Source organism: Hippopotamus amphibius, chromosome 5 (genome assembly GCF_030028045.1).
Source record: "Hippopotamus amphibius kiboko isolate mHipAmp2 chromosome 5, mHipAmp2.hap2, whole genome shotgun sequence".
Lineage (NCBI taxonomy): Eukaryota > Metazoa > Chordata > Mammalia > Artiodactyla > Hippopotamidae > Hippopotamus > Hippopotamus amphibius.
Window position 1 is genome coordinate 174,388,219 of NC_080190.1, and position 14,725 is coordinate 174,402,943.

General features: G+C 53.9%; 1 protein-coding gene across 2 annotated transcripts in view; it reads right to left on the reverse strand.

Annotated features, from left to right (window-relative positions):
• The window catches only part of FOXH1 (forkhead box H1), a 29,419-nt gene that overhangs the window by 987 nt on the left and 13,707 nt on the right, over window positions 1–14,725 (reverse strand). The window contains exons 2-3 of one of the 2 annotated variants that reach the window (XM_057736856.1): window positions 461–1,419; window positions 48–152 (exon numbers count right to left, since the gene is read on the reverse strand). In XM_057736856.1, coding sequence (XP_057592839.1) covers window positions 48–152; window positions 461–769 — 414 coding nt within the window. In that variant the 5' untranslated portion in view covers window positions 770–1,419. The remainder of the gene's footprint in view (window positions 1–47; window positions 153–460; window positions 1,420–14,725) is intronic. The other variant, XM_057736857.1, reaches the window with a different exon arrangement.

A 14,725-nucleotide genomic window follows, 5' to 3' on the forward strand; every position in this document is an offset into this window, starting at 1 on the left:
TTCCGCCAGCGTCCCGCCCCCAGGCTCCGACCCTGGCCCTGCCCCACCTTGCGGAAGCACCGGTTGGAGGAGAGGTTGTGGCGGATGGAGTCTTTCCAGCCCTCGTAATCGTCCCTGAAGAAGGGGAACACCGCCTGGACCTGACGGATGATCTGAAACCATGGGGCGGGCGGCAGGAGCCGTGAGCTGGGGCGCGCGGTCTGGGGCCACGCTGCCCCTCCCCTTGCCCCATGCGTGGCCCCCCTCGCCGGGAAGAGGCCTGCCTGAGCACTTTAGCTCTCTCCCTGGGTGCCCAGGCCGGGACCGGCCCCACTGGCATGGCTGGGTAGGGCCGGGTCGGGGTGGAGGCCGGAGCCTGAGCCGCCAAGCACGGGCCAGGTGGGGCACACGTCGGGGGACAGGTCCGACCCCAGAGTGTGAGGGAGCGTGGTGGGGGGGGGGAGGGCGGGGATGCTCTCACCTGGGCCAGCTTCAGCCTGCGGGAGGGCGCGGCCTGGATCACCAGGGCGATCATGGCCAAGTAGGTGTAGGGGGGCTTGTCATGCCGCAGGTATCTCTTCTTCCTCCTCGTGGGGCGGTGAGAGGCCGACTCCCCCCCAGGGAGCCCCAGACGGGGGTTGCTGCAGGGCCCCATGCAGAGGAAGCAAGCAACGTGGGCAGGGCCCTGGCCGGGCGGTGGGTGCAGGGCACTGGGGCAGTGTGGTAGTGTGGTGAGGCAGAGCTGGGGCCTGAGGCCAGGCGGGGGCTGGCGGGCCAAGCCCTTTATCATTCGGATGGAAGGGGGAGGGGAGGGGAGGCAAAGGGAGGTAGAAATACGCGGTGGGGGAGGGGAGCGTGCAGAGGGCAGCCTCAATTAGCAGGTTTCGGTTAATCTCGAAGGGAGGGGCAGTGAAGATTCCAGTGGGGGCTGCAGGCGGCTACCCAGGCCTCATTCTTCACCCCTGGGCTGCCTTTGGCTCCCCACTAGTGCTGGAAGGAAAAGCACTGGGAAGGGGCTTATGACCCACAGTTACTTTATCCCATTTAGATCTAGGCTCCCTTTTAACAGATGAGGGAGTGATTGGTCCAAGGTGAGCTGCCAAGGAGGGGTGGGTCCTGCCCAGAGTTCAAGGCCAAGCAGCTAGTAGGACTTTGGTGGTGGTTTGGGAGCGCTTCCTAGAGGAAACCTGAGAAATGAAAGAGGGGGACTTCCCTAGTGGCTCAGTGATTAAGAATCCGCCTGCCAAAGCAGGGGACACGGGTAAGATCCCACATGCCATGGAGCCGTGCACCACAACTACTGAGCCTGTGCTCTAGAGCCTGCGAGCCACAACTGTTGAGCCCATGTGCCCTTGAGCCCGTGCTCCGCAACAAGAGAAGCCACTGCAGTGAGAAGCCTGCGCACCGCAAGCGAAAAGTAGCCCCGCAAGTAGAGAAAGCCTGCACGCAGCAAAAAAGACTCAATGCAGCCAATAAAAAAAAGGAAATTGAGAAAAAAAGGAAATAAAAGATGGATACAGTTAACTCAAGGGATTTTCCCACAGGCTGCTGCACGGCCCCAGCAAACTCCCCAGGCCCTGAAGGTCACTTTCCTTCCCTCCTTGGTGCTGGTCAACAGGGGGTCCTGGGAGCTCACCAGCCCTCATTATTCACTGCACCTCACTGGCCCTGGATAAGCTGGACGTACTTGGCCTGAGAGAACTTCCTGGAAGCGTGTTTGCCTCTCTGCTCCGCTTCTGGTCCTCTGGGTCCAGATACTCTGTAGGTTGTCCCCCAGGGAGGATACCACTTGGTCCTCTGGGGCATTCAGGCAGTGCCCCTGGGTAGCTGTGCCTTCCAGCCATAAGAGTTTACTGGATACTGCTTGGGGCCAGGACTTGAGAATACAGCCCTTTGGGTCATGGTCCCTGTCCAGGGGAGCCTGCGAGGACCACTTGGCATCATCCTGGAGTGAGAACAGGTGTGCTATATGTGGGTACACAGGGCTTCCCAGGCAGCCCCAGTGCCCTGTGGCTTAGGCCAGGAGGGAGATGCTCCCCAGGCAGGTGGAGGCTGGTCTGCGTGGCGGAGGGGCACTCTGGGGGAAGGAGTGGAGACTGAACCTGGGGAGGCCTGCAGGGCCAGCATCCCTTGCTCAGGCCTGGCCAGAGCCTCTGACTGCTTAGCAGGCACAGGGCTTGGCCCAAAGGTGCCATCCTGGAAAAATGCGCTTGGCAGCTGCCCTGAGACATGGTCCTCCTGGGTCCCAGACCCTTCTGTCCTCTCACTGCCTCCCTGGCCATCTGGTCTGTGGCTCTGCCACTCAAGTCAGTCAGGGCCTGTGCTCTGTACCCTGCCCCAAAGCCTGGGTTCCCCCTGGTCAGGACTCGGCAAGTTTGCACAAGGGATTATCACGCCCAGGACACCAGCAGTGGTGGGGTGTTGCAACTAGGACCCCCAGGTCCAAGGGAAGCCACAGATGCACAGGGACACACTTTATATCCCTTTCCTCTAAGATTTTGGCTTTTCTTGGGCAGCAGCACGCCTCCCCCGACACCAGTTATACCCTCAGAGGGTTGAGAATCTGCAGCAGACTGGGTGCCCAGCTCTCGCTGAGGTGCTGAGGGAAAGGATGAGTGATGGGTGCAGTGGATGAGGAACCCTGGGGCTGAGATGGGTGATGTATGTGGGGTACCACACTGCTCCCTACACTCTCTCAGACTCTTTCTTCAAACTTCACCTGGCTTCTTCTGGACTCCTCTGTCACCTCCTCAACTCCTATCCAGTTCTAGGGCTCTCGCTGAGGGATCCTTGTGTCTCACCAGCTATCTATGGCCTCCTAGCCCCACTCGGTCATTAGGTCTTTTTCTCCACTGTTCTTAAATCACCCCCTCTCCTACACTGGTCCTCCTGTGCTTCCAGGATAAAGCCCAGCTCTTGGTTTGGCGGCCAAGGCACCTCATGCCCTGACTACTCATCACTGACCGCACGTACCACCCGACCGGCCCCCGCGCTCCTAAACCACCACCTCAACTGTTCCCGCTGCCCCAGTGCACGGGGTCGTTCCAGCTTTGCATATGCTCTTCTCTACCCCCATGATGCGCCTGCTTTGTCGAGTGAACTCTGACCCTTCCTTAAAAGCTCAGTGTAGATGACCAGCCTCCTGGGACCCTTCTGACTCCGGGCCCTTCCGGCCCTTCCCGCCCCACCCGGGCCCCTCCGCGCCAAGAACGCCCCTGCCGCAGACGTTCACTCCGCCAGGTCCGCAGCCTCCCCAGAGCGGCTTTGGGCAAGCCCCACCCCCGGGGGCTCGGCCCCGCCCCCGGTTCCCACCGGGCGCCGCGGCTTCCGGCTGCGGGACGCGCGGGCCGGAAGTGTCGCGTTGCCATGGCGAGAGCTGGGCGCCGGGCCCGCCCCCGCGGCGCCGGGAGGAGCGCGGGGCCGGCGGAGCCGCGGACCCGCTGGGATCGCCCGCGCGGCGGCTGCTGGCGCCAGGCGGAAGGTGAGGCGCGGACTTGCTGGGCCTGCGGGCGGGAGCCGAGGCGACGGCGGGGGAGGGGAGGCTGCGCGGCGGGCCGGCGCCTGGAGCGGCGGGCCGTCCGCGTTTCGCCCGCGGTGGGGTCGCGCCCAGCCTGGCAGCCTGCAGGTCAGGCGGGCGGCGCGGAAGCTGTTCCCTGCCTCCCCGCCGCGGGGCAGGCCTGCAGCGCAGGGACGCGTCGGCGGCGTGCGGGCTGCGGCGCGAGGCCGGAGCAGGGACGGGCGCCTCCGCGGGGCGAGCCCCGGAGGCTCCAGGGAGCGCCCTGGCGCCTCAGTCCCGGCGGGGACAGGGGCCGGCCGGCGCTGGTGCGGAGGCGCCCGGGCCCGCGAGGGAGGGTCCGCGCCCGCCTGGGGCCCCGCCCGGGTGCGGAGACGGGAGGTGTGTGCCGAGCCATTCCGGCCGTGGCGACGCGGGAGGAAGGCTGTCCCTCCCCGAAGCTCTGGGCCTTCCGTTTCCTCCCGGGTCCTTAGCGCGGGGGTGGGGGGGCGGGGGCCCCGCACTGCTCTTCTCAGTCCCCGTCCTCGCTCCCCCGGGCGCTCCCCACCGGGACTGGGGAGCTCTCCTTGGGAGAGACGTAAAGGGCCTCTGTGCCCCTGGCTGGGGCGGCGCGGAGAGCCCAGGCTGCAGTGAGTTGCCTGAGGGGCTGGTGGTTGCCTGAAGGATTCTGTGCGGTGTGGGGGCTGGGATCCTTGCCTGGGGGGTGTGTGGCTCCGGGAGCAGCCAGCTCCCCGGCCCCGCCAGATCTTGCCGGGCGCTGGGATGGGGCCTCGTCAGCAGGTCGGTCCTTCGTTCCTTGTGGGCGCTCCACTGACCCGTCCTGGCCTCATGCCTCACCTCCTTGGGCTGTGTCTGGACTCTGCTGTCCCCAGAAGGTTGCCTGGGCCGGCAGACGCCTAGCGTGGGGGCTCTTGCATCTGTGAGCTCAGCGTTGGGGTCTGTGTTCTACGGATTTCTGAATCTCTGGTCTCTACCAGCCGTTTGTCTCCACTCTGCAGTTTTGGAAGCTCAGTCTCGGATGAACCTCTGGTGACCCAGCACACCGTCTGTGCCCCAGGGGTGCCCACCCTAGTGCCTCTGCCACAGTCCGCCTGTTAGCCTGAGCAAGCTGCCTGGGTGGCAGTGTCTTCCCGCACCTTCAGCCTCCCTCAAAACTTCCTCCTCGGTACCCTGGATCCTGGCCCTCCTGTCCATCCCTTCTACTGAATAGCCTGCTTCTGTGGCCCCTCATTTCCTTCTGGGAGGGTAGCCTTTGCTCCTGGCCGCTCCTCTTGGCTCTGTCTCAGCCTCTCGACTTCATCGTTCTCACCGTAGCCAGAGTGGTGGGTCTGAAATGCAGATCTGATTCTTGTTCTCTCCTCCTGGAAACCCTTCCTCACAGACTGCGGGATGACACGCCTGTCTTTGCACACGAGCCCCCATCCTCTGCCCCTGGCCCCACTTCTGATCACCTTGCCGTGTGTGTCAGCCCATGGCCCCATTGAACTGCTGCAGTAGTGGAGGAGGGGAGGGGAGGAGAGCGAGTGAACCTCCCCCCTCCCTTTCCAGGCTCTGTGGCCTTAGGAAAGGCCTTGCCAGCACATCAGATTGAGAAAAAAGGACAGAGAGGTACGCGAGAGTCTGGTTCCATAGATGCCCAGGCCAGAGGGTCCGGCGAGGAGGAGCATGTGCTCCGTTGCCGGGACCCCTGTGCAGGCAGTGTGGTGAGGCCTGACGGCGAGGGGATCCGGGGCTGCGTCCTTCCTGGGTGGCTGTGACAGAAGATCGCCAGAACGTCCCGAGACCTTGGCAGCTCTTTGATCGGACCGTCGCTGTTGTGTTGGTTTTGTGTGGTGTGCTTTGTAAGTCTCACCCCACCCTCACCCCCAGAACCTCCTCATATTTTGGAAGGAAGAGCGTGGTGTAGGTGCAGGTGAACCCTGGGAGCCTCCAGGACTCAGTGGAAGCTCCTTCAGGGCCCTCCCCACTGTCCAGGGAGGCCGGGATGGCCCTCGCTGCTCTGGCAGGCATGCGGCCAGCCTTGCTGTTGCCGAAAGGACTCCTGTGTTTCCCCTGGGCTGAGCTCCGGGTGGTGGCAGCATATGTGTCACCATCGCTGGCTCTGCCTCCCGGGCCCGAGCCTGGCCCTGACGCAGCTGCACACACAGCTGAGTAATGGTCCTTTCCATCCAGCCGGCTCAGCCCCAAGCTCAGCATCTCCTGTGTCCCCTCTGCGCCATCCCCCAGTGCCGGGAACACATCTGCTCCTGTGGTTACGGGTGCTTCCTGCAAGTCAGGCACAGGGTTCAGGGAAGAAAATGGTAAATTGAGTCAAAAATGAAAACAGGGTGAAGAGACAGGAGAGTGACAAGGTAACCACAGAAGACCTCTGAGGGGGTGATGCTTAAACTGAGATCTTAGTTGAAAGGAGGAAAGAATTATTCTGAGATCTGGTGGAGGAACTTTCCAGACAGAAGGCACAGCTGGTGTAAAGGAGGAGTGATGATGAGGATGGTTGATCAGGGGTCGGAAAAGCTTTTCTGTGAAGGGGCAGAGAGTATTTCAGGCTTTGCAGGCCACATGGTCCCTGTCACAACTATTCTGCCGTTTTGTGGAAAAGCTGCCACAGCCGATACGTGAGTGCATGTGCTCTGTTTCCACAAAACTTTATTGATAGACCCTGAAACTTGAATTTCATGTAATACTCGTGTGTCACAAAATATTCTTTTAATTTTTTTCCCCAATCATTAAAAAAGGTAAAAACCATTCTTTTAAAAAAAAATTTATTTATTTGTGGCCGCGTTGGGTCTTAGTTGTGGCTCGTGGGATCTTCATCGAGGCACGCGGGCTTCTGTGGAGTTGCGCGTGCGGGTTTTCTCTTTCTCTCATTGTGGTGCGCAGGCTCCAGGGCGCATGGGCTCTGTAGTTGTGGTGCCTGGGATTGAACCTGCGTCCCCTGCATTGACAGGTGGATTCTTTACCTCTGGGCCCCCAGGGAAGTCCTGGGTAAAGAGCATCCTTGGCCCATGGGCGTATGGAAGCAGACAGTGGGCATAGCTTGCCAGCCTCTGTGCGAGACACCAGCCATGCTGTGCGTTAGCTCAGGGAACCCCCATAGGAACCTTATAAAGAAGGCACATTATTCCATTTACAGCTGCGGAAACTGATTTAAAAGAGGTCAAGAAACCTGACCAGTCCCCTCAGCTGCAGCCACTTTAACCCAGAGTCTGGATCCAGAGCTCAGCTCCCAGGCTCTGTGGTCTGAAGCCCAGGCTCCTGAGGTGCAAGAAGCAGGAAGCGGTCTGGTGCCCAGCGGGAAGTGGAGAGAAGTGTGGGAGGAGACCGCAAGGCCAGGAGGGGCAGACCACTCGGGTTAGAGGCCAGGGGAAACCTCAGGTTGTATACTTTTATTTTCTTACATCAGACTTTATGGAGGTATCGTTCACCTGCAATAAAAGGCACCTGTATGAAATAACTTGGTGGGTTTTGATAGAGGTACACACCCTTGTAAACACCACCTGAATCCAAATGTAGAGCACTTCCATCACCCCCAAAAGTTCCCTTCCCCAGGCAATCACTGATCTGCTTTTTGTTTTTATAGATTCATTGTCGTTTTTTTTTTTTCTTTAAAAAATTTCACATAAATGCTAGCATACAGATTGAACACTTTTGTGTCTGACTTCTTTCACCAGACAGAGCGTTTTGGAAATGAGGATGGCTGCATATATCTGTATTTGATTCTGTTTTTCTTGCTGAGTGGTTTGGCGTTCCACTGTATAGATACACCACCATTTACTCTATACACATGCCTGTTGATGGGTGTTTTGGTTCTTTCCAGTTTTTTGGCTGTTATGAATAAAACGGCTGTGAATATTTGTGTCTACAAGTCTTTGTGCGGACACATACTTTCTCTTGGGTTGAGATGATAGGAATGATGGTTGAAGTGTGTATTTGTGTTTAAGTCTATAAAAAAGGGCCAAACTATTTTCCAAAATGGCTGTATTATTTTGCATTCCCGGTTGTTCCATATCCTCGTCATTCCTTTGAAGTTCAGGCATTCTTACCAACCTTGGTAGCTTGTTGTGCCTTTAGTTGGCGTTTCCTTAATGATGAGTGGTGTTGCACACCTTTTCATGTCCTTATTTTATTGGATATTTGTATATCTTCTGTGATGTGTCCAAATCTTTTTTTTAAGATAAATTATTTATTTGCTGCGTTGGGTCTTCGTTGCTGTGCATGGGCTTTCTCTCGTTGTGGTGAGTGGGGGCTACTCTTCGTTGAGGTGTGCGGGCTTCTCAGTGAGGTGGCTTCTCCTGTTGTGGAGCACGGGCTCTAGAGCACAGGCTCAGTAGTTGTGGCTCATGGGCTCAGTAGTTGTGGCTCATGGGCCTAGTTGCTCCACGGCATGTGGGATCTTCCAGGACCAGGGATCGAACCTGTGTCCCCTACTTTGGCAGGCGGATTCTTATCCACTACACCAGCAGGGATGTCCAGTTTTTGTTTTTGTTTTTCAGTCATGAATAGATATTGAATTTTGCCAAATGCCTTTTCTGCTTCTGTTGATTTGATTGTATTTTTAAAGTACCAAAGTATGTTGATTTTAAAAATGTTAAGCCGGGACTTCCTAGGTGGCACAGTGGTTGGGAATCTGCCTGCCAATGCAGGGGACATGGGTTTCTATCCGTGCTCCAGAAAGATCCTACATGCTGTGGAGCAAGTAAGCCTGTGTGTCACAACTATTGAGCCTGCTGCCTTAGAGCCCGTGAGCCACAACTATTGCGCCTGTGTGCCGCAACTACTGAAGCCCACGTGCCTAGAGCCTGTGCTCCACAACAAGAAAAGCCACTGCAATGAGGAGCCTGCACACCACAATGAAGAGTAGCCCCCACCTGCCACAACTACAGAAAGCCTGCGTGCAGCAACGAAGACCCAACACAACCAATAAATAAACAAATAAATAAATACATTTTAAAATGTTAAACCAATCTTTCAGTCTTGGAATAAACCACATTTGGTCCTTATATATTCCTGGATTCAATTTGGTAATATTTTTAAAAGGATTTTTGCAACTATTTATGAAGAACTCAGTCTGTGGTATTCTTTTCTTTCCCCCCAAATATTTTATTTTATTTTGTTTTATTTTTTATTTATTTTTAACATTTATTTATTTGGCTGCGTTAGGTCTTAGTTGCGGCATGTGGACTCTTTGTTGTGCCACGTGGGCTCAAGAGTGTGCGGGCTCCGTAGTGGTGGTGCATGGGCTTAGTTGCCCTGCGGCATGTGGGATCTTAGTTCCCTGACCAGGCACCAGGGATTGAACCCATGTCCCCTGCATAGGAAGGTGGATTCTTCACCACTGGACCACCAGGGAAATCCCTGTAGTTTTTTCACTTGTTGGGTCTTTGGTTTTGGAGTCAGGGTGATACTGGCCTCATAAAACGAGTTGGGATGTTTCTTCCTCTTCTACTTTCAGAAAGCATTTTTGTAGATTCTGTATTATTTCTTCTTTAAATGTTTGATATAATCTGCCAGTAAAGCCATCTGGGCTTGGAGTTCCTTTATGAGAAAGTTTTTAACTGGACATTTAATTCCTTTAATGGATATAGGGCTGTTTAGGTTTTCTATTTCTTCTTCTTCTTTTAATAAATTTATTTTATTGGCTGTGTTGGGTCTTTTTTGCTGTGCGCGGGCTTTCTTTTAGTTGCGGTAAGTGGGGGGGCTCCTCTTCGTTGTGGTGTGCGGGCTCTAGGCGCGTGGGCTTCAGTAGTTGCAGCGCATGGGCTCAACACTTGTGGCTCACGGGCTCTAAAGCGCAGGCTCAGCAGTTGTGGCGCACAAGCTTAGTTCCTCCATGGCATGTGGGATCTTCGTGGAGCAGGGATTGAACCCACGTCCCCGGCATTGGCAGGTGGATTCTTAACCACTGTGCCACCTAGGAAGCCCTCTATTTCTTCTTGAGCCCATTTTGATAATTTGTTTCATTCCGGTAATTTGCCCATTTATCTAAGTCAAGCATGGCAATTTTTTTTTTCTATAAAGGGCCAAATAGTAAATATTTTAGGCTTTTCAGGCCATATGGTCTCTGTTGTGGTTACTCAGCTGTTATTGTAGCACGAAACAGCCATAGACAATACATGAGCAAATGAGCACGGTTGTATTTTAATAAAACCTTATTTACAAAAACAGGTAGTGGGCCAGTTTGGTCCATAGTCTGTGGTTTGTCGACCCCTGACTTAAGTTGTTAAGTTTATTATCATAAATTGTTCAGAAAGTTCCCATTTTTATCCTTTTAGTTGTCTGTAGGATCTGTAGTGATATCCCCTTTTTTCTTTCATAGTATTGGTAAATTTTGTCTTCTTTTCTTGATTGTTTTATTGATTTTATTGATATTTTCAAAAGAACACCTTTTAGTTTCAATATTTTCTCTTTTTGTCTATTTTCTTTAAAAAAAAAATTATTGGGCTTCCTAGGTGGCGCAGTGGTTAAGAATCCGCCTGCCAATGCAGAGGTCACGGGTTCGATCCCAGCTCCAGGAAGATCCCACATGCCGCGGAGCAACTAAGCCCGTGTGCCAAAAAAAAAAAAAAAAAAATTATTTATTTATTTGCTGAGTTGGAGCTTCACTGCTGCAAGTGGGCTTTCTCTAGTTGCGCCGAGCAGGGGCTACTCTTCATTGTTGTGCTCAGGCTTCTCATTGTGGTGGCTTCTCTTGTTGTGGAGCATGGGCTCTAGGCACACAGGCTTCAGTAGTTGTGGCACGTGGGCTCAGTAGTTGTGGCTTGCAGGCTCTAGAGTGCAGGCTCAGTAGTTGTGGCGCATGGGCTTAGTTGCTCCAAGGCATGTGGGGTCTTCTCAGACCAGGGCTCAAACCCATGTCCCCTGCATTAGCAGGCAGATTCTTAACCACTGTGCCACCAGGGACGTCCCTCTGTTTTCTATTTCATTATTTTCTGTTCTAGTTAGTTATTTCCTTTTACTTACTTTCGGCTGAATTGTCTCCTGTTTTTCTAGCTTCTTATTAAGTTATTGATTTGACCTTTCTTATCATTTAAGCATCAAAGGTAGAAATTTCCTTCTAAAACCTGCTTTAACTGCATCTCACATAGTTTATGTTTTCATTTTCATTCAGTTCAAAATATGTTCTACTTTCCATTTCGATTCCTTCCTTAGCCTGTAGGTTATTTAGAAGTATGCTTTAAAGTTTCTAAATACGTGGGAATTTTTCCAGATATCTTTTTGTTATTGAGCTCTAATTTACCCCCTTGTGGTCAGTGAACATTCTCTGTGTATGTTCCATCCTCATAAATTTATCGAATCTTGGATAAAATTCCAGCATATGGTCTGTCTTCTTGGATTAATTTTTTTTTAGCATTAATAAATACGTTTACAGTGTTGTGCAACTATCATTACTCTCAATTTCCAGAATATTTTAATTACCTGAAACAGAAACTGTCCATTAAACACTACTTCCTTACTCCCCCTCCCCCCAGCCCCTCCTACCACCATTCTGCTTTCTATCTCTGAATTTACCTATTATATAAAGGGAAATCATACGATATGTGTCCTTTTGTCTGGCACATCTGTAGCCTGTCTTAGGATTTCATTCCTTTGTATGGCTGAATATTCCATTGTTTGTCTACACCACATCCATGGGCAGCAGGCCTGCAAGCTGCTTCTGCCATTTAGCTGCTCTGAGAAACGCTGCTGTGAACTGTGGTGTGCAGACAGCTGAGCCCTGGTGTGCAGTTCCCCTGCTTGGTCGGTAGGGTTGTATTCTATTTTGTATCCTAGCTCAGTGTCCTGTGCTGCAGAAGCTGGAGAGGTTTTCCGTGTTTCTGTCTGCAGAGCCAGGCATTGTACATGTCTCCTCATCTGTGGGTCCACTGTCCCAACTCATTTGGCTTTAAGTTCACAGGATTCGGCTGCGTTATGTGTTACCAGTCTCCTGGGGGGCGTTTCTGGCCTCAGGTCATCCCCGGCCCCCTCCCTGTGCAGGCCCCCTCTCTCTGTTCTGGGGCTGTCCCCTTTCTTCCGTCTAACTTCAGGAATGTGTAAACTAAGCATGGCCTCTCTTCTGGATGCCCCTCTAGTTCTCCTCTTAGGTTTGTGGGGGTTTCAGCGTGGGGACACGTGTGCTCCGTTGGTCATCTAGACCCCACACATCTCTTCTTCTAAGGCTGTGTGGCCTAAGTGCCTCTTCCTCCTGTGACCCTCGGGCCCCGTGCTGCTGGCAGCGCCCTGCCCAGCCCCAGGCCCAGCGTCACTGTCTGTGTGGGTGAGTGGGTTTTGAGTCGGAACAGACGCAGGGTTATAACGCTGTCCCCTCCAAGTGTACCTGACAGACCTTAATTTCCAAATCTCCATGGTGGCCTCGTGGCCCGTGAGAGTCACGGGGCTAACGCGGCTGCGTGCAGGGCATCGAGCCCGTGGCCTGGTGTCTAGGGAGGCCTGGTGCTCAGGCCTTTGGAAGCCTGTCCTTTCTCCTCCTAGCTGAGCAAAGGCTAGGCTGGCTTTCTTTTTTCTTTGTTTTTGGCTGTACCACATGGCTTGTGGGAATCTTAGTTTTTCCCCCACCAGGACTTGAACCCGGGCCCTCAGCAGTGAGAGCCCGGAGTCCTAACCACTGGACAGCCAGGAGGTCCTTCAAGGGCTGGCTTTTATCCTCAATTCTCTGTGAGTCTCTTTCCAAGTGCAGATGCCTCCAGATGCCTGGCTTCTTCCATTTGGCCATCTGGGCTTCTGACACCTTGCTGTGAGTTAGTTTTTCAGAGCTGGGTGGCAGAGGGAAAGGAAATCGAAGAGGGAGCTTTGGAGGCCCCTGGTTCCTGGGGAGGGGCCCTCCCAGGTTTTCCAGTCTCCACAACACTGCTGCCAGAGCTTGCCGCAGTCCCTCCTTCACATGGTCCGAACGGATGTCCAGCGCCTGCTCTGGCCCAGGGGCCTGGGGGGCTGCAAGCGCTGTGCACACAAATGTGCAGGCAGCTTGGGGGTCCTGCCTTCCTCCCGCGGTCGTCCGCTGGGCAGTTGTAACTGAGCCAAATGGAATTTCATTTTTGTAGGTCACAGCTTTGAAATAGCTTCAATTGGAAGTTTGAGGAGTATTGAGATCACTGAGAAAGGACACAGATCTCATGTGAGAGGTCAGAAAGGAAGCTGAAGCCAGAAGATGAGTAGGAATAAGTGCCCTCAGCAAAAAAAAAAAAAAAAAAAAAAAAGGGCTGGGGAGCCAGAGAGGAGACTCGTTGTAAAGCCGCAGTGGGCAGTGCATTGCAGTACAGGCTTAGGGCCGACGGAGCCGTCAGGGGCCTCACACGGGTTCACGTGTATGTGGGCACTTAATTTATTACCAAGGTGAGGCTGCAGAACAGTGAGGAGAGAAGCAGCTTTTAAATAAATGGTGCTGGTGCTGGGACAGTTGGATATAAATATGGAAGAAACATGAAATTGGAGCCTGTACTAGTTATATAATGATGTGTAACAAACTGCCCCCAAATATAGCAGCTTAAAACAGTATTCATTGGGATGTCCCTGGGGGTCCAGTGGCTAAGACTCCGAGGTCCCAATGCAGGGGGCCCAGGTTCTATCCCTGGTCGGGGAACTAGAGCCCACGTGCATGCCGCAACTAAGAGTCCACATGCCACAACTAAAAGACCATCCTGCATGCTGCATCAGAGATCCCGCGTGCCGCAACTAAGACCCGGTGCAGACAAAATAAATAAATATTTAAAAAACTGAAACCCTCCTCTTGTAACCTGCCTTCATACAAAAATGTGCCTGTCCTGATGCACCCCCACCTCAGGGACTGCTGCTGGGTCACCGTGAGGAGACCACCTGTGTGCCGGGCAGGTCTGCCTGTAGAGCAGCACTTTGACCAAGTGGGTCTAAGGCTTTCTACACTTTAGTAGGTGCCTCGGGCGCATCCTTTGGGGCTGGTGCTCTCAGCCTTTGTGGCCCAGCCACGGGTGCTATCCACACGCGTGTCCTGCTGCCAGTATGCATGTGCTGATTATCAGGGAGTTGAGTATCAGCCTGGATGTTTCCAGTGGGATCCATGCTGCGTCCCGTTGTGCGGCCATCGTGATTGCCGTGAGGAGCACTTTGTCGTGTGTATTGCAAATATTTTTACCCAGTTGACCATCTGTCTTCTGATTTTATAGGTTTTTTTTTTTTTGGCACACGGGCTTAGTTGCTCCGTGGCATGTGGATCTTCCTGGAGCTGGGATTGAACCCATGACCTCTGCATTGGCAGGCGGATTCTTAACCACTGCGCCACCTAGGAAGCCCTGATTGTATAGGTTTTGAAAACAAAACCTTTGATTTGTTTTGTTTCTACAGTGCAGACAAAAGATCTAGTGCAATCAAATTTATCAGTTTTTGTTTTTTGGTTAGGGTTTTGTGTCAGGCTTAGAAAGGCTTTCTCCTTTGCTGGGATCACACAGATAGTCTTGCCTTCTTCCTTCTGGTACTCCTGTGGGTTTATTTTTCCTTACAGCTGTGTCTGTGATGCATCTGGATTGGTTTTGATGTGAGGAGAGAGGTGGGGTCCCGCTCTGCCGTCCATTCGAGCAGGCCTTCCCTGAGGCCCCGGTGCTGTTCTCCCCTCTGGGCCTCTGCTGACCACTCCCGAACACTCTGCGAGGCGTCCTGGCCCCTGCTCACCTTGGACACGGCTCAGTCCCACTTCTCGTGGCCCTTTTCTCTGCGTCTGCCCCTTGCTGGCCCTTTCCTCACGTCTAGCAGCCTGTCCCGCCCTCCTCCTGTGGCTCCTCTCCTGTCCACCCCCTGCCAGGTGGATGTGCAGCTCCCAGTATCTCTCCCGCCAGGGCCCCCCACCCCCTGGATCTGATCACACCACTCATTTGTCTGGAAGCTTCTGTGGCTCACAAAGCCTGTGGGCCAAGGCCAGCTCCGCGGCTGACCCTGGCATGTGCTGGACCTCTTACGTCCCTGCCCCTTGAGGCCCGAACCTATACCTGGCAGGTGTGCTCACACCTGCTCTCCCTAAACAGAGCACCTAGTGTTGTTTCGAAGAGGTTTATACCTTCACGTGGCTTGAAGACCAAACAACGGGAGCGACTCACAGCTCTGGCGGTGCCCCCCGGCCCCCCCACCAGCCCCTGCACCTCCTTCGGCCTCCATCGCTTCTCTCGTGTCCTGTTTCTGATGCGGGTTTACACGCGTGTTCACGCAGATGTTGCTTATCGTGTACATGTGTTTATACCTTTCTTCCTTCGCGCAACACTGTGTCTTAGC